Raw genomic sequence first — 20,339 nt, 5'->3', positions numbered from 1 at the left:
CTGGGAATCAAACCCAGGTTCTCTGCAAGAGCAGCCAGTGCTCTTAACTGCTGAGCGATCTCTCTGGCCCTAAGTAGTTTCTTTATTAATTCATTTTTTAATTTTTAATCATTATATTATTTGTGCATGTGTGTTGATGGTGGCAGCAGAGGACAACCCAGAGGGATTGTTCTCTTCTTTGACCAGGTGGGTTCCTGGGGACTGAACTCAGATTGTCAGGCTTGGTGGCAAACACCTTTACCCAGTGACAGGTCTAGCAGGATCCTCATTTTAATTTGAATTATTTGATGACCATTTTGTTCCCTGCTGAGACTTCAAGCTGCCAGCTGACTTAGAACTGAAGGTCATTAAGATCATCGACTTAATTTCCTCCATCAGTATCTCAATTATGTGTTTACCATCAGCATTGTCCCCATTGTTAAGTGGTGAGGTTTTTATCTTTTCAGTCTCTTCATTTAACTATATACACTGCTCTAGAAAGCAGTGGGCTTCAGAGAAAAGGGCTATGATGGTGCCTTGGAGCTTCTAGGGAGATAGGATCTGGGAACTGAAGAATGGATACATTTTTCTCCAGTTGATAGGAAGAGCATAGATGAAAAGCTATGGAAGCATGAATAGTCAAAATGTCTTCGTGGATCACTGAGGAAGCTGGTTTGATTAAAGTAGAGAGATTTTGTTAGGAAACAAAGTTGAGATCAAATTGGGAAACTCCCCCTCCCCCGTTTTTCTTTGAAGTTTATTCAATGTAGCACAATCTCCAACTTCACCGAGGTGGCTGACCACATTCAGGACCAAAGCCTCCTCTAAACTGAAATTCAGTTGCTGAGTCAGCCCCAGCCTCAGCTTACTTGTCAGCACCAGAGGGCACAGCGCTCCTTCTGGGGTGTCTCTGTCTGCCTCCCTTCTTGTGAATCTTGCAAGCCAGTCACTCTCTGGACTTTTGGGCACGACCTGCCAGTTTCAGGATGACTACAGGTCAGGGTGCAGACGTTGTCTCCAGAGGTAGGCGGAGGTCATCTCCAAGATACTGGGTGCCCTCGTTTGTAAGGTATCAACAGAAATGTCTCCAGGCACACTGCTCCTTCCCATCGCCTTGAGTCTTCAGAGACCTCATGGCCTTCATTATGTGAAGGCTAGGCACATTCTTGTCTGCTAGCTTATGATGTTTGGACATATTGACATCTTTCTGGGCAACCATCACTCCTTTCTTAAAAAACAGTCTGCCATAGATGGCAGTCTAGTTCTCCTTAGGCATCAGCAGGGCAGAGGCTGCAGGGTCTGAGGTGGCGGCTGGAAAGGAAAGAGCATGTGTGGCTCTGTTTCTACTGGGTCCAAATTTCAAAACTTTTTAAGATAGGGAAGAGGCATTCCAATCTAAACCAGAGGAAAATGCAAGCATAATTAATTATATAGCTATATTTTTGGAGGCAGAGCCTCGTGTAGCTTATGACCTTGAACCCTGTTTCTTCTGCCTTTACCTCCTGAGTGCTGAGATTATAGATGTGTCTAGTTCATTTATTTTTAACCTAATAAATAATATGATGGAACAGGTATAAGAAAAATCAGTATTGGGGTGAGAGATGGCTCAATGGTTAAGAGTGATGGTTGCTCTTCCAGAGGTCCTGAGTTCAATTCTAAATTAGCATGTGGTGGCTCACAACCATCTGTAGTGGGATCTGATGCCCCCTTTTGGAGTGCAGGCATACATGCAGACAGCAATCACACAAAAAGTCAAAATCAAAATTTCAGTGTGTTCTTGGATGGAATGGAAAGAATAGGGCAGATCAAAGAGAAAGAGCGTCTTCCAATCCATTATAGTGTTCACCCTCTGTTGGGTGCAAAATAAGAGGGGTGGACAAAATAAGAGAAGTAAAATTAGAGAATTGTATGGCAGAAAGGATAGAGTGCAGAGGAAGACAGGAAATTATATAACAGTTGTACAGATAATGGAGAAACCGTGCTAAAGGATAAGGGCATGAAGTAAGAGTTTATAATGGGCATTGCTAAGGCTGTAATACTCTAGGTGAGAGTTAGAGGGTATATAGATTATTCATTGAAGAAAGATGGAGATTTTTAAGCCGAGGACCTATCTGGAAACTGAATTTATGGTGGAAAAGAGTATGTTAAGGACCGAAAAATTTGTAATATGGATAGATACATTGCAGAAGGACAGATGGAGTTAATACAATGTGAAGATGTTGAGGGACAGAGTTCTATAATGGACCCTATAGACCATGGTAAAAGTTTTGTTATTACGGAAACAAAAGGAAACTGGTGTGTGTGTGTGTGTGTGTGTGTGTGTGTGTGTGTGTGTTGTTATGCTAGAACAGGAAAAGGAAAATAAGACAGCTTGCCTTGTTGCAACTCCATATATAGGTGTGAAACCCAGAAGATAGGTAACATGGGAAAATGGCTACTCTGTATGACTGTTCATTAATGCTACTTCTTATGTTTGGAGACTTCCTACCATAGTCATTTGGGAAGAAGAAGAAGAAACTGAGCATGTGCAAAAATGCTGTGGAGAGGTCAGGTCACATGAGGACTAAAGCATGTTTAGTGGATTCAGTGACTGGGCTGGATGCTTTTATGTCAGCTTGACACAAACTACAGGTACTGAGAGGAGAAAACTCAGGTGAGAAAATATCTCCATAAGTTCAGGATGCAGATAAGCCTTTAGGGCATTTTCTTAATTTGTGATTGATGAGGAGGGCCCAGCCCACTGTGGGTGGTATCATCCCTGTGCCAGTGGTCCTGGGTTCCATAAGACAGCAGGTTGAGCAAGCCATGAGGAGCAAGCCAGCAAGCAGCGCTTCTCCATGGCCTCTGCATCAGCTCCTGCCTCCAGGTTCCTGACCTGCTTCAGTTCCTGCCTTGGCTTCCCTCAATTGACTGTGATTCAGATATATAAGGTAAATAAGCCATTCTTTCCCTCAAACTACTTTTGGTCATGGTGTTTTTATCACAGCACTAGAAACCTGAACTAAGACAATGATAGAATGTCATTTTAGTGTTCAGTAAGAACAAAGTGTATGGAATTGGAAGGTAGATTGGAGTCACTTGAGAAATAGGAGGAAGACAATGTGAGTTTGAGAACTGTTTAAAAATGTGTAGGCTGGGAGGTTAAGCAAATTGGCTGTGGAGTAAGTCTCTAGAAATCAATTTGAACAGCGATTTGTGTAGAAAACTACCTTCAGGGTTGCTAAGGATAAGGTGAAAAGTCCGTTTTAGCACAACGGGTTGAAAAGGCCAAGGAAAGAGTAGCTGATTTTACTCCTTTCCTGATTTCATGTGGGCTAGCATGGAGAGAGACTCTGTTGGGGAGAAGGTCTGCAGGAGTTAAGCCTAACCCAGAGAGAAAAACCCAGCATTGAGCAGAGTGGTACTTGTCCTCCAACCAGAAACTTATGAATGGAGCCTCAAGGGCCATGATAGGCTTATGCCCTAAGGACTGTCTCCTCCTCCCAGAATCAGACAACACACAGAGAGACTCCATTTGCTTGGTAATAATGTAGCAAATTCATCAGCAGGATATTAACTACCAGACTGGTAAATGCAGCATTTGACAGATTCAGGTAGCCTTGTTCCCAGGCTAGTGTCCAGAATAGATTTATTACAATGCATGCTGCGTCCTTGGAAAGCTGGGAACCTATCACATGCTGCTTCACACCACCAAAGAGCTCAACACCTTCTCTTCTTCCCTGTAAGAGGTCACGTGGGCAAGTGAGAAGCATCTTTCTCTGTCTCTCTGTGTCTTTCTCTGTCTCTGTCTCTCTCTCTTTCTCTCTCCAGGGTTTCTCTGTGTAGCCTTGGCTGGAACTCACTCTGTAGGCCAGGCTGGCCTCCTGACTGCTGGTATTAAAGTTGTGCACCACCACCACCAGCTCCAAATTTCCCTTTGGAAGATGCTCTGACAAGGAAGATGCTCTATCTACTGGATAATTTTAAATACTTTTTAAAAATTACTCATAAATGGGACAGGTGATGGTGGCATTTGTAAAACTTGGGAGCATTTGTGTATGTCTGATGGGAGATGTTATTCTGTAAATATGTTTCTCATACTGGTTAATGAATAAAGCACTGTTGACCAATAGGAAAGCAAGATAGATGGGACTAGGAGATAAGGAGGAAAGAGGAAGTAGTAAAGAGGAGTCAACATGGAGAGGCTGGGGAGACCAGACGCAGGCCCCATTCCCCGGTAAGATGAAAGCACATGGAAATATTAGATTAACAGAAATGGGTTAATACTTAAGGCAGAGCTAGCCGATAAGAAACAAGTAAGTGGCCAATAGCATTATATTAAATACAGAGTCTTGGTGTATTAATTGGGGCAGGTGCAGCAGAGGGACAAGACCAGCGGCGGGAGGAAAAACCTTACTCCATACAAATGGCGCCCACGTGGCTAATAAGAACTTCCACTTAAAACTTAACAAAAGCTTAAGAAAGGGTTTTACAAACAAAAGAACAGAAACAAGCAAGGTTTCTTGGTAGCAGCATTTTTCTCGGTTGGACTCTACTTTGCGAGAGACAAGCAGGTATTTGTGTGGCTCCTTTAAGGGAAGATTCCTGACTCAGCATAAGCGGCAAAAAACCGCACGGCTTTAAAAAAGCACTGCTTTGTATGAGAGATGGCAATGGCAGTGACCACATCTCCAAGCCGGCAGCAAGGTGGTGAGCACAGCTCTCATTGCTGGAGGTAAAGGTACCCGCCGCCATCTTTGATAAACCGTGGCAGAAACAACTGACTTTCATTTTAGCAATGTTGTTGTTTACCAGATAAAAGACTTGTGGCTACAAAAAGATAAAGATTTACAGTAAAGACAGATTCACATTAAGAAAAACCACTAAAGGTTTACAGTGTGTTCTAAAATATATGTAGGCTTGGGAAAGAAAAAGAGAAAATAGTTTAAAAAAATAATAAAAAGACAGAGAACAGCTGGGTGTGGTGGCACACGCCTTTAATCCCAGCACTCGGGAGACAGAGGCAAACAGATCTCTTGTGATTTAAAAGTAAACCTGGTATACAGAATGAATTCCAGGACGGATTTCCAGGACGGATAAAAGTTACACAGAGAAACCCTGTCTCAAAAAATAAAAAAAGAAAAGAAACACAGTAATAAAAAAGCCAGGATGGAGAAAATCTGCATACTGTACGGTGTTATATTGTCTTTGTATCATTTGGCTGTTGAGGAAACAACAACTGTTAAAGGAAATGCTGCTGGATTAATTCGATTTATATATTTTAAAAATGCTTTGACTCCAAAATTTAAGTCTAAGGACAAGTTACTGGGGGAAAGGATTTCTATTTTTGTTTCCACAGAAAATGAAAAGCCATGGATTCCTTCTAGACTAATGTGGTTTGAGCAAGCCAGACCCCCTGAAACAGAGTCGCAGGTGATCCAACATTCAAAACGGCTGGAGAAAGGAGCCTTGCAGACTACAGCCAGGATTTCTGCATCTTCTTAGGATCTCCAATGACAGCACCCCCTATCAGCAGGAAGTAGTTTGGAAAGAACGACTCCTTACATATGTGTATGTGACAGTAACTAAGATATGCACAATTGTGAATATTTAAATGCAAATAAATTGATTTTATTACATTGCATAATAAAATTGTTTTTATTAAGGCGATGTTTCTAGATTTCTACAAAATTTCTTTAGAAAGTCTAGTAGTGAGTTGAAGTGAGTCAACTCTTATTACATTTTCTTGGCAGCTATAGCAACATGTTACCAACAAAATTCAGTGCCTCCACCTTTCATAGTTATTTTCATAAACCTTCCAAGGAGGGCATAGTTAATAAACATAATACAGCAAGTATAATACAAATAAAACCAGGTTAATTTTCTAAAATAGGAAGGAAGAACTCAGTAAGAAGGAAACAAATAATTTGATTTTTTTCATGAGCAAAGGGCCTAGGTAGACTTTTTTGAAAAGACATACACATCACAATGGGAACATGAAGAAGTGTACAGTGTCACCAAGTAAACACAATCAAATTCCTGAGATATTGCCTCACACCTGTTGCCAAAAAAGAAAAGAAAAAGAAAAAAAAAGTTGAAAAAGAGGAGCCTGGCATATTGCACACACCCACAGCCCAGTGTTCCAGAGGCTAAGGCTACAAGACTTCCAGTTCTATGCCCAGCAAATAGAGCTAGTCAATAAGATACCCTAGTCATCGACCAACAGTATTATAATTAACATAAGTCTCTGTGTGTTCATTTGGGGCTGAGGCAGCTGCGGAACTGGACAGCAAACTCATGTAACAGCAAACTGCTACAACATCTATGGAAATCAGTGTAGGGAATTTTTTAAAAAGCTAAAAATAAATCTGCCATATCACACAGATGTTCCACTCCTTGGCATGTGCTCTAAGGCCACAGACACTGACCCAGCCACGTTCACTGCTGCTCTCTTCACAGTAGCTAGGGAATGGAAACAACCTAAATGTTCTTCAACCAATGAATGAATAATGACAATAGGGTACACTGTGTACACCACACACACTATGGAATACTGTTCAGCTGAAAAGAGAAATGAAATCATGAACTTTTCAGGCAGATGGATGGAACTGGAAAAGATAGTTGAATGAGGTAACTCAGACCCAGAAAGACAAATGGCATACGTTGTCTGTCTTTGGGGGGCTCCTAGATCCGAATCTTCAGATGTGAGTACATGGCTTGAAATAACTGCAGAAAGCAGGGAAGTGAGCCATTGCCTGGCTAGGGTCGTGTGATCTGACTGGGGAAATGGAGAAAGAAGGGCTCTCTAAAGAGAGCAGAGGGAGGTACATACAGAATAAGCAGGGAGGGGAGTAAGACAACAAACAATACGGGAGTCTGAGCCACAGCTAAACACTGAGCAGAACTGGAATCCAGATGCAGAGAGGGAGGGCAAGACCAGGCTACAGCAACCCACAGAGACAGCTGACCTGAACAAGGAGGAGCTAATGGGCCCCCAGACTGATAGCTGGGAAGCCAGCATGGGACTGACTCAGACCCTCTGAACATGGGTCTCAGTTAGAAGGACTAAGCAGTCTAAGGGACCTTGGACAGTGGAACCAGGATGTATCCCTGGTGCACAAAAGGACTTTGGGAGCACATTCTCCATGGAGGGATACTTCCTTAACCTAGAGACAGGAGAGAAGTCCTAGTCCCTACTCCAAATGACTTGAGAGATTTTGTTGACCCCTCTTGGAAGGCAACACCTTCCCTGTGGAGTGTGTGTGTGGGAATGAGATGGGAGGGTGGTGGGGGGGCATGGGAGGGAGGGAAAGAGAAAGGGAGAGGGAACTGGGATCGATATGTAAAATGAGAAAAAATAAGTACATTAAAAAAGATAAAAAACAAAAAAAAAAAAAAAACAATACGGGAGTGTGAAAAAGCCATAAGGAAGCATATTATTAGCTACTCAACTAACAAGAACAACCCCCCCCAAACCTATAATACATGTGATTCTGTATATAGCTACACACTCATAGGGTTTTCATTGTTTTGGTTTTGTTTTTTGTTTTTTTTTTTTTTCCTTGAGACAGGGTTTCTCCCTGTAGCTCTGCCTGTCCTGGAACCCTCCCTGTAGACCAAGCTGCTCTCAATCTCAGAGATCTGCCTCCTAAGTGCTGGGATCAAAGGTATGCACACCTCCACTTGACTCTGTGTATATAGTTTTAAGGAACCTTCCTCATCTGGACTGACAATGGTCCCTCCAAGAGCCTAAAAAATGCCCAAATATACATAAGAAGCCCCCTTTTGAGTTGTGGGCTGGGCTATCCAAGAGATTCCCAAAACATATAGTCTATTGCCACTGCCCTTGGTTGCCCCTCCAGAGGTGGCAAAGAAGTCCCTATTGCAGAAGACACTGTGTACATCAGAAATAGGGCCCAGAGACCCTTGAGCTGCAACTAACCTGAACAACTTCTCCCTAAGGACTAGCTTTTATGGTACCAGAAAGTCCCATGAAAGCTTCCAAAGGAGGGAAGCAACCAACAGTCTTACCCAGCCATGGCACCCATGAACCACAGCCACGAACAGCCTGACATGTAACTGTAAAAGTGTTGTAGAGGTGCACAATCCTTGACAATAACCAGTAGCTCTCTAACTGGACTCAAGTCCCACTCAACACTCGAGACTGGAGATAAAGTTCAGCCATTAAAAGCACTGGCTGCTCTTCCAGAGGTCCTGAGTTCAATTCCCAGCAACCATGTGGTGTCTCATAGCCTTCTGTAATGGGATTTGATACCCTCTTCTGGCATGCAGTTGTATGTGCAGATAGAGCAATCATACACAAAAAATAAATAAATAAGTAATGTTTAGAAAAACTGGTACTGGACGCCTAGCTAACTGCCCAGTGACAGTGAAGTCACTGATATTGGAGGGAAACCTACAACCGCTACTTTACTAAGCCAGCATAATCCACAAATAATCAAGACATCAAGAGATAAGTACCATCTTATTCTACATCAAGGGAACTTTTTTTTTTCAACAGAGACCACTAAAGGAAATCATAGCCAATCAAAATCTCAGCCCCAGTGGATACATCTACAAAACACTCCCACACATGTGGAAGACGGGGAGGAAAAGACATAAGAGTCAGAGGATCAGGGAGTTTGCTGTGAGACTTTGTCTCTTAAATAACGACTGCCCAAATATGAGTCAAACAAAGATGGCACCAAGAGACATGTCAAAGTAGACCCAGGGTGGTGGTGGGGAGCACTACCTAAAAAACTATAACTAAGGAACGCTAAGAGTGAGAGAAATAGTCTTTCCAGCAAAGAGCACAATAGTTGGTTATCCAATATCAAAAGGTCAGCCCTGAAAACATACATACAAATACACACACACACACACACACACACACACACACACACGCACGCACGCACGCGCACGCACGCACGCACTCATGCAATAACAATGAATAGGAGACATGAATCTGAAAGAGAGTAAGGAGGGAGGGATATATGGAGGGCTTGGAGGGAGAATGGAAAACATAAAATTATAATCTCAACAACATTTTAAAGAGTTGTAGAAACAGAGGGCAGTTTAGATTAGGAGGGCTGAGGATTAGGAGAGGTGGAAGATAGAAGCATGGAAGTTTTAATCAAAGGGCACATAATTTCAGCTAGGTAGGATGAATAAATTCTGGAAAACCAGTATACATTATGGTGACTAGAGCCAATAGTACTGCCTTTTGAACTTGATATTGGTAAGAGAGTAGATCTTAAATGACCACACCATCCACAATATATTAGTTGTATGGAAGTGGTAATATGCTCCACGAATTAATTTGACTTCATTTTATAATTGCTATGGCTTGTATAGGGATTGTGTTTCCCTCAAGGCTTCATGTGTTGAAATTTAATTCCCATTTTGAGATATTAAGGCAGTAGACATTTAACCTGGCTCTCGTGTTTAGAAGTGGGGATTTGGGGGATCAAATTAGATATAGTCACTAAAATGGAACTTCATAATTGAATTCTGATAGATATATAAAAAGAAGGCGAGGGACCAGAATATACATGGTTGATTGATAGGCATAATGGTTGATGATATCTTGTGGTGTGATGCCTTGCATTGCTTTGGGATGTTATTGCCAAGAAGGCCACCACTAGATGTGGCTCCTCAGACTTGTGCCTCAAGAAGTCTGAGCCAAAATATACACCTTTTAAGGCAAGTTTATTAGTCTGTAATATTGTGTTAGCAATAGAAAGAGAATACACTAATGCATTCAAGTTTATACACTATACTCTGTAAATATATAGAACTTTTATTTGGATTAACCTGGAAAAATAAAAGGTTCTCTCTGTCTCTGTCTCTCTCTTACACACACACAAAAGAATTAGCTAAAATCTTATATCATCAAAAGTTATTAGCTTTGACTCTTTCTTGATGTTTCCCTTAGGCAGACAGGACTTTTCCTGTCTGCCTCTTCTCTTCTGTCCCCTGTCTCTATGTCTCTTTACCTTATTTTCTTACCTCCCCCCAATAAAATTTTCAATATAAAAAGTTAATTAGCTTTGATGACTTACGATCACTAATACCAGTAATATGACATGTGATAACAAAATTGAATGTGTGTGTGTGTGTGATTTGAGACATTTAAGAAAAATGCTAAAAGTCTGTTTTTTCACTTGAATAATTTATTAAAACACCAATTGCTGAGATCATTTAGGATGATAAGACCACTTTCACTAGAAACATAGACTCAAGAAGTGGTATAGCTCAGTGGTAGAAGGCACAGTTAACAAACATGAGTTCCTAGGTTCAGCCCCCATCACTAACAGATTAAAAAATAAAAATAGGTGGTGATGCTCACCTTTAACCACTCAGGAGACAAAGAAGGTGGATCTTTGTGAGTTTGAGGCCAGCCTGGTCTACAGAGTGAGTTCTAGGACAGCAGGGAACTGTATAAAAAATAAAGTAAAATAATAAGATAAAAATAGAGGCAATTTAGAGGTATGTTCACTTCAGATACACAAATTCTAAAACATAAATTATTTGGTATGTACAGCTTTGAGGGGAAAGGCTTCCCCAACAGAAGTGCTCCAGCTCTGCTCGCATGGGTAAGGTTTCCCCAGTGTAGGTGTTACAGGATGGAAAGAGCGGATGGAAAGGCATCCTGGCAGTCGTGACCCAAGGGATACCACAAAGTCACACCATGCAACAATCCTCACACAAGAGATTTATTGGAAGACACCCAAGGCGCTGCCTCCACCTGGGTTACAAGCAGCAGGGGACCGAGCAGAAGGCGGGGTTTCTTGGGGCTGAAGTGGCCCCATCTTGAAGTCAGCTGGGGGTTGGCGGGACTGTTTCTCCGCCCTGGTGTTGAGGTCAAGTCAGGGTCAGGGTGTTTTTCCCTTTGCCCCTGGTCTGGCATTCAGTTAGAGTGTTCTTTCCTTCGCCCTTTACCCTATATGCAGAGAGGTTTTGTTTTGTTTTGTTTTTGGAGAGCAAATGAAACCGCCTTAAATTTTGCTGTCCAGGAAGTTCTGAGAAGTTTTGAATTCAAGCTGAATGCTGAAGACGGCTGTCCTTGTCCACTTTCCTGCAGATTTCCGGCTCGTTTTCCTCGCCGATGGGCTGGGCAGTGTTTAAAGGACACCGCTAGTCACGAGAAAGCCACGGGCTCTTTCTGGCGCCGCCTTCGGGGCCCGGCACCCATCTGGCCAGTTTTGACGCCTCCACCTCAGTCAGGGGCGACCGCAGCACCTCGGCGCTTCCTGTCCCGCACGGTCTCGCGAGATTTGCAGCTGACCGCGTGGTCCGTGGGGTCTCCCAAGGCCAGCACCGAAGGGGTAAGACGCGTCCGCAGAGCCGCAAGTTGGGGACCCCAGGAAGCGCGAGAGTGGACGTTCGGGGTCCGTAGGGGCAGGTTAGGTGGTCTGGTGCGGGGAGGAGCCGCTGTGGGGCGGCGGGCACGGGTGCGGGGCCGGGTGGCGCGGGTGCGGGGCCGGGTGGCGCGGGTGCGGGGCGGGCGGCCATGCTCACACAGGGCGCGCTCCCACGCTGGCTCCCACGCTCCTTGCTCTCTCGGGCCTGGTGCTGAGGGACCGCGGCCTGCACTGGAGGTGTTGGCATCAGTGAGCGAATTCCCGCCACAAATGCGGGAGCTGGGGATGCGAACCCAGGCTGGGCCGGGTCTAGGACTGAGAGCTGGGGAAAACCTTAAGAAAAAGTCATGGTGGCGAGTTCACACATGTCAAATCGTACCTCAGAAGTTTTAGAATATATGTCAAGTTTTCTGTATATCTGTGAGCTCTAGTCATCCAAAGACTTCTTGCAATACCCAGTGTAAACAGCCATGAAGGAAACTTTCCAGAACTTTCCGTCTTGCAGCACCTTCCAAGTGCCCACTCAGTTGCTTACCCGGCCTCTGGAAGCAGGGACTGGGATTTAATTTTTTTTTCCCCCAAATTTATTTTTAAAGTTTTGGTTGATTATTCTATTTTTTAAAAAAATCTTCCTTATTGAATCTTTGGGGATTTCACATCATGCACCCTAATTCTGTTCACATCCCGGTCCCGCCATAGCCTCCTCCCTGCTGCGCCCCCCCCCCCCAAGAAAACAAAACCAAGTAAGCAAGCAAAACCACATAAGGAACAGAAAACAATCTCTGCTTCTCCATCTCTGCTGCCGTTACCATTTCTTCATCCATCCTCATGACCTTGGAGGCTTTGGTGTGTCTTATAGTATTGTTTAATCAGCTTGACTGGGAAATGTTCATTGCAGCGAGTCACTGGTCTGGTTCACTGCCTCTGGTTTTTGGTACACCATCCTCACTGGGTCCTCACCAGAAATCCTCTGGGGTATCCTCTTATGGCTCTCATTCCTCAGGACCAGTCCTTTCAGCAGCTCCAGCAGGTCCTAGATGAGGTAGATGCTAGGGCGGGTCAACTCTAGGCACAGTTGTGGGCCTGGCAAATCAGATGGAGCCTCTGGGGTCACCAACCTCAGGTGCAGGAGTAGAGTCGGCCTCCCTACCAGCATGCCCTCAGTAAAGTCAGTAAAGTTTCATTATCGATTGTGGTGAGGGGTGGGGGCTTTTTCTCCTGATTGCAGGGCCCAGCTCTCTTGTAGTGGCCAACGAGAAGTAAGGTCAGCTTTCCCAGGGCAGTGAAAGGCAGGCCTGCTCATCATAGCCCTCTGATTTCATCTCCTGTGGTTCCTAAGGCCTCCTGAGGTGCCACTGGCCACAGATATAAACACAGACCCCAGTTGAGGCTGGAGCACAGATCCAGCCATGGCCCTTGGCAGCAGCCTGGGCTGGGATGACATCCTGGCTCTGGGTGGAAGGAATGGCCACTCAGGTGGGAACGGTCCTCCTCTTGTCTTAAGCCACCTATAGTTTTCTTTTAAGAATGTTATATTTGCCAGGTGGTGATGGCACATGCCTTAAATCCCAGCACATGGGAGGCAGAGGCAGGCATATCTCAGTGAATTCAATGCCAGCCTGGTCTACAGAATGCTGTTTTATGTATGGTTTCTGAAAGTTTTATTATTTATTTTACCCAGGATCCAAGATGAATGACAACCTGTTTGTCAGTTTGGACAGGCTTTTGTTAGAATTTGGTACGTATAAAATGAAAATAAAGAAATAAATGGCAATTTGTATTAACATTTGACATTTAATCATGAAATAAAATCACAAAAGAAATGTTTATTTCAGTTTTCCAGTATGAGCAAGACAAAAGCACTAAAGAAGATATGATTCAAAGAATTAATAGTAAGTACCTTTGTATGAAATAAATATTTTAGGTTTTTATTTTATATAACATAATGCATAATTATAGTGCTTAGGGCAACCTATAGTTGTTTGTGTGAGTGAGATCTTTCTTTTGAGTAATAATGAGCTGTTTTATCTAGGGGTAATAGTTATAATTTACCTAGTATTTCAATGATAAATGTTTGCATTCAAATCATTTTGTGAGGCATTTTTCAGTAATAATCCCTTATATATAGCATTTTCCCCCTTCAAATGACAAAATCATTTCAAATACTTGATTTTTTTTTCTCTAGAAATAACCAAAAACCAGAGGTTGGTAAGTGGCATACTTTCAGGAAGAATGATGCTGAAAAATAATAAGTAAAATATCAGGGTAAATTAAATAAATGCAATGTTTTAAATTCTTAAAATGGTTTAGTTCTAATTTTAGTTGTAAAACACAGCTGTTGGGGAGGGCGGGGTAAACTGGAATTGGCATGTAATAAAAAATAAAATAATAAGTGAAAAAGCAAAAAGAAAGCATAACTTTAAACTTTTAGTATTTTATAAAGAATTTTATTACCTTTTCTGCAACCAAAAAGAAAATTGAAAATTATTTCGCAGCTGGAGACAGTAGTGAAAAGCACTTGTTGCTCTTGTAAAAGACCCAGGTTCAGTTCCCAGCACTCACATGTGAGTCACAAATGCCTATAATTTTAGTTTCAGGGGATCTTGATGACCTCTTCCAGTCTTCAGTGAACACTAGGCACACACATAAGTACATGTGTATACAGTCAGACAAAATACTCATAACATAAAATTTTAAAAAGTATCCCAGTTTTTTAAAAAAGAAATTGTATCTTTTTTTAGCATTTATTTGATCACAAGTAATAAGTGTGTAGGTGTATTTAATAATTGGTGTGCAGTAGATGAAATTTCACATTTGTCAAAAACAAAAGTCTTTGGTAGTATCATTAATGAATAAGTGTTTACATGAATTTATAGCATCACAAGATGGATTAGTTTTAAATGCTATCTAATCTAGCCCTCTTTGTAAAAGATGTTGGGGGACAGGGGCATTTGTTTTTCTTGAGTCTTATGTCCTTAGCTTCTGGATCTAGGAATAGGTCTGGCTTTGGTTCTCTTGATTTTCAGTATGGATTCCTGTCTGTCTCAGGTCTTGTTTCCTTTCCATTTTCTGATTCTCCTCCTAGCCATATACTTTGTTTTTCTGGTATGCTTGTTTATTTTGAATTTATGATTTCTATGTAAATAAAGCAAACATTTCCATTTCAGAATGCCTTGAAAGTATTAAAGAAAACAAAGCAAGTGTTTCTAAGATATGTGAAACCATAAACAAAACAGATGAGGAAATTGCTTATTACTATAAACATAGTAAAGAAATCAAAGACTGCTGTAGTAAGTAAGTATTTGACAAAAATTATCTTCCATTTATTATCGTTTGATATTTTTACTCAAGGTTTTAGAGCTTTTAGCAGAAAATGTTGTGTTGGGAATGTAGCTCAATGGTAGAGCACTTGCCTAACATGTGCAAGGCCCTTTTTGTGATTACACAAACAAATATCCTATTTTAAAGTAACAGTGTTCCCTCTGTCTGTCCCCCTTCCCTCCCTTGTCTTCTTCCTCTTGCTCATTTCTCCCCACCAATTGAACCCAAGGCCTTTTGCATTCTTCCTTCCTACTAAACCAAACCTCCCAAGTTTCCCATATTAGCAAAACAGTCAAGTCAGATTGCCTAGTTATGTACAAAGGCAGAGGGATTTACAGAAGATTCCACAGAAAAGCAGAAATAAGGGTTATAATCTCACTAATTCAGATCTACTTAGTCTAAACAGAATTTTGTAAACCGAGAGTGTTGGCATATGCTTGCGTGCTAGCATTTGGGAGATAGATGCAGAAAAACCAGAAATTCAAGATTGTCCTTAGCTATATGGAGTTCCAGGTCAGGTTGAGATTTATAAGATCCTGTCTACAAATAAACAAATGATTTTGAGTGTACGCTTGGTATGTAAAATTGCTATTGATCTTTGACTTTCCAAGGCCTTAGATTTCTCTAAGAATTTAACCTATGGACTGAAGAGATGGTCCAGCAGTGAAGAGCACTCACAGCTCTTGCAGAGGCTCAGGGGTCAGTCCCAAGAAACCACATGGTGGCTCATACCTGGCAGTAACTCCAGTCCCAGGGTTCCAATGCCCTCTTTGGCCTCCTGGGCACTGAATGCATTTGGTGCACAGACCAATATGAAAGCAAAACACCCATACACATTTTTAAAAAATTAACCTAAATAATTTCAGGATAAAAGCTTTTAAGAAATATATCTTTGCATTTATTCATTCATATGTTACTTGGTTGCAATTGAATTCAGTTTCTTGTTTAACATTTTAACTGTAGGAAAACACTGTAAAAAAACAACTCTTAATATCCAACATTAGGGGTTTTATTAATTTAGGTTTTATTACTGAACATTCAATAGTCAGTGAAATTATGACATGTATGCTTGACATGAAAGAAGTTAACAGTACATTACAAATGAACACAGCAGATAATAAAACATCATTTATAGTATGAACCAAATTATTAATTGTACACCTGTATTTCCAAAATTAGGAAAATTTAGAGGTTGTCTATCAAAAGATTTGTAGTGGATATATCCTGAGTGATCAACATGAGAATTTTTAAATGCATGAAATATATGTATTGTAATCTTTGAACTTCTAAATATATTCTGAAGAATATTTTCTAAGAATTGATCAGAAATCTAGACAAATGTATAAGTAAAAGTTCTGCTTAGCAAATGGTTATGATCTCAATATTGTTAAAATATGATAGTAGTAAAATCTGGAGATAACGTAATAATACTAGTTACTTAATATTAAGAATGTGGATAGTGGTGATATATGCCTTTAGTTCCAGCACTTGGGAGGCAGAGGCAGGTAGATCCTCTGAGTTGGGGCCAGCCTGATCTGCAGAGCAAGTTCCAGGAGAGCCTGGGCTGTTACACAAAAAAACTCTGACTTGGAAAATATTAAAAAATAAATAAATAAAAGGGAAAAAGTGCCAATAGTTATTTTTCTATATATACTTTTCTGTATTTACAGAATGGTTATGCTTAATTTTTGAATTTGAAAAATATTAGAAAACAGAAAATATTCACATAACATTTAGAACAGAGGTACCATGGTATACAGTAATTTTAGATTTTTTTCATTTTTGGAAATATTTTTCAAGTTGTGCAATAAAATGGAAAGTATAAGTTAGACACTTATTTTATTCATACTGTTTGATTTTATAATTCACTTTGACCTAGTTCCTTTAATCTTAAAAGGGCATAGCAACCCAAGAGTCAAAGGGAAAAAAAAAAAGCTTCTCTTTAGACCTTTTCCTGGCTCTTTAAATATTAATTACTGAGCCAGTGGTGGTGGTGCATGCCTTTAATCCCAGCACTTGAGGGAGGCAGATCTGTGAGTTCGTGACCAGCATGGTTTTCAAAGCTAGTTCCAGGACAATCAGAGCTACACAGAGAAATCTTGTGTTGAAAAAACAAAAATAAACAAGTGTACAAACAAACAAAAAAGCCCCCCAAACCAGAAAACTTGTTACTGAAGAATTTCTTTGCTAAAATCACAAAACTGAGGAGGAAGGATGACTAATGTTGGGGTATTAATACAAGAACATTAGTAGAATATGCAATAGAAATATCTCCAGCAGTACACAGTCTAACCTGTACTTGTCTAGCAATGAGAACAAGTTTTAAGTAAAATTTAATGAATATTAATATTTGGGTATATGAGTACATGCATGCTGATAGTGGTGGTGGTAGAATATTATCATGTTTTTTAATGGGAACTTATTTTTGCTAGAAAGAGATTCATTGTTTCTTTAAATAATTACATTCTTTTTTTATTTATTTACTTGTATTTTATGTGCATTGGGTTTTGCCATGGATGTTGTGTCCCCTGGGACCCTGAATAGGAACAGGAAATATAGACAGTTGAGAGCTGTCACGTGGGTTCTAGGAATTGAACCTAGATCCTCAAGAAGAGCAGTCAGTGCTCTTAACCACTCACTGAACCATCTCTCCAGCATTCTTTTTTGTCCTATATCCATTCCACTGTATTCATTTATCACTTTGAGATGGTAATCATAACTATAATTTTTTCCATAGCTGGAAGTCAACATGTGATGTTCTTCATAAACATGAAGATTATATGCAAGACCAACTTACTGTTTACCAAGAAAACAGTGAAAAAGACAAGTACAGTATATATGTATATATAGATATTAAGTGTATCAGTTCCATAAATTAGTATTATCAGGGCATGCTGTGTAAGAATGGTAATTTAAAAATGTAGCAAGTTTGTATTATGAGAGAGATTTAAGTAAATGAATGCTGTGTACTATTGTAAGCCTATTTACTATAAATCTCCATTTAATTTTGTGTATGTTCAGATATTGCCTCAGATATAAACTATTTCTCAGCAGCTAGCTCATGAAAATTTGAGGATATTGACTTTTTTGTAAAGGTGGAAATTATAGTAATATAATTGGATGAAAGCAATACTTTCATTTTAAATGTATTTAAATACTTTCATTTAAAAACACCTAAAAATTTTGAAAAAAATTAGATTAGCATACAAAATAGTGGTATTCATCATGGCATGTTTATACATGTGTGTCATACCTTGCTCTCATTTGCTTCCTTCCCTCATTACTCTCCCCTACACTCCCTCCCCACCTCCAGCTAGTATCTACTGGTCCTTTAGTTAGCCCCCCTCCTGCTTCCCACCTCCCCTTTCCCACCTCTTCCTTTTCTATCACCTGGTCCTCCCCTTTTTAGTTTTGTTAGACACCCACACACCTATAAATAAAAACACATATGTAGATTTAAATCTAGGTTCTACATATAAGAAAACCTGTAATCCTTTGTTTTCTAAGATGAACCTTCAAAGAAGTAGAGATGAAAGTTACAGATTTGGAGTTATTGTCATGAGAAATCATGAAAATTTATAGGATGTATCAAGGAAATATATGGAGCAGAACCAAGAGCATGATGGTCTGAGTGAGAATGGCCCCAGAGGCTCATATGTTTGAATACTTGGTAGACTGTTTGGGAAGAATTGGGAGCTGTAGCCTTGTTGGCGGAGTTATGTCACTAGGGGTGGGCTTTGATGTTTCAAAAGCCCATGCTATTCCTAATCAGCTGGCTCTCTGTGTGCCTTGTGCTTGTGGATGAGATGTGCGAGTGCTATGCTATGCTCCAGAGCTTGGTTTGATGATCATGGACTCTAACCCTCTGGAACTGTCATCCTCCTATAAACTCTCCTAATAGTTAACTTGGTTATGTTGTCTCTTTACAACAACAGAAAAGTAACTAAGACAAGGAAGAAACTAGAGTATACCATCTGAAGGCAAAAAATGGAAAAGGAAAAGGAAACTGTTAGACTGTTCTTTAGAGACTCTGCTTCATTCCTCAAAGAATTTATAGTGGTTTATATAATGATAAGTGGCTTTTCAAATCAAGGCTTCCAGGGAGTAAGGATAATGTAGGAAACCTTTGATGAGTTAGAAATCCACACAGGTGGTCTTTCATATTGCATATAGGTGCAGATTGGATTTGGAATTCCTAATAGTCAAGGCACTGGAACTCAGACTATTCATTTAAAAAGCAGTTCTGTTGCATAAGATGAGTTAGTTTTACTGAAGCATCAAAGGAATGACTTCTGGGTCTTCAAAAAGAAGAAATGGATAATTATGTGTGATGTGTACATACATGTGTGCGTATATCATTTAAATGTAACTGCTGAGAAGTTGCTCTAGCCCCCATTTATTATATGTGTGTGTGTGTGTGTGTGTAATTTTTATGAGAGATGTTTCAGTGAAAAGCTAAAGCAAATCAATCCAATAGGTATCTTTTAAAAATAGTGTTTATTCTAGATACCTTTCAAGCTAAACAGAAATACTAAAGTAGTTGTTTTCTGAACCATCCATATAGATAATTTGAATTGGTGACTCACTATCAGACATTTTTTAAAAAGAGGTAAACTTATGGACCAGCCATTTTGACTTCCTTCTCCACCCACTTTCCAGACATGGTTTCACTATGTATCCTCAACTAGCCTTCAACTTGCTACATAGCCCACCCTTACTTCAAACTTTAAATCCTCTAGGCTCACTCTACTAGTTGCTTAGTTCCAATCTCCTATTCCTGCCTAAGGCATTTATGAAAACTAATATTGCTACTAATAGGTGAGATAATAATGACTCTTATTATATCATTACTTAAGATGTGGTCTGCTGGAATTACTATATGGAGTATGTTAGAAGTATGTTAGGCCATAAATATATTTCGAACAAGGTGGATGTATGCTAATCTCATATGGTATGCTAGCTTGCTTAAAGGTATTTCTCTGTTCCCTTATACTATTTTCCCAAGTTGCTCCAAGTGATAAGTGATTAATTAGCAAATACAGAGTTTTACAAAGCTTATTTAGGGCTCAACTTCCATATCTCGTTAAAGAGGACAGAGTTTAGTAATAGTAAGTGTCTTCTAGACATGACAGGACTGCCAGTTATGAACACCAGCTGTGGTTGCCGGCACACTATCAAGACAGTCAACATCCTAGCTTGGAGTGGAACAGAGTTCATGAGCCTTACCCACAACTGAGAAGTTATGGATAATTGATGGCTTCTTTAGTATAAAGAGTCAGTTTTCTTTAAGCAGGTATCTTCTGGTAGGTTGACCATGCTCCAGTGGATGGCCCTGCACCCAGAAATATATCAACAGTACAAACTGGAGTTGATGGGTTAATAATTAACAAAAAGAAGACTCAACATTGGGGGTGGTGGGAAGGTGGGGGTGGATCTGTGAGGAATTCAGGGTGAATATAATCAAAATACATTGCATGAAATTCTCAAAGAATGTCACTAAAACAGTGGGAATGGATGATAAATTAAAGAGGATTAAGGAGTGAAATGAATACCTCGGGTAATAAAAAAAGAGTTATGGTGGAACCATTAAAGAGAGTTTGAAAGACTTGAAACTATTCAAGGAAGTTAAGATGAGTAAATAATTTCCATTTATGCTTAATGGAATATACTCTAATAAGTGATATTTGCTAGGTTTAT

General features: G+C 40.4%; 1 protein-coding gene and 1 pseudogene across 1 annotated transcript in view; one reads left to right on the top strand and one right to left on the bottom strand.

The window, feature by feature from the left end:
• Positions 1–763: 763 nt before the first annotated feature.
• LOC127230757 (40S ribosomal protein S10-like) lies at positions 764–12,018 on the bottom strand (annotated as a pseudogene).
• Positions 12,019–13,007: 989 nt separating this feature from the next.
• CUNH14orf39 (chromosome unknown C14orf39 homolog) overlaps positions 13,008–20,339 on the top strand; it is a 31,875-nt gene continuing 24,543 nt past the window's right edge. The window contains exons 1-4 of the mRNA XM_051196084.1: positions 13,008–13,059; positions 13,157–13,213; positions 14,489–14,615; positions 17,380–17,469. Coding sequence (XP_051052041.1) covers positions 13,011–13,059; positions 13,157–13,213; positions 14,489–14,615; positions 17,380–17,469 — 323 coding nt within the window. The 5' untranslated portion in view covers positions 13,008–13,010. The remainder of the gene's footprint in view (positions 13,060–13,156; positions 13,214–14,488; positions 14,616–17,379; positions 17,470–20,339) is intronic.

Source organism: Phodopus roborovskii, unplaced genomic scaffold, assembly GCF_943737965.1.
Source record: "Phodopus roborovskii unplaced genomic scaffold, PHOROB, whole genome shotgun sequence".
NCBI classification, from domain to species: domain Eukaryota; kingdom Metazoa; phylum Chordata; class Mammalia; order Rodentia; family Cricetidae; genus Phodopus; species Phodopus roborovskii.
Note: the sequence above shows the minus strand (reverse complement) of the source record. Positions and strands in the feature narration are given on the sequence as shown.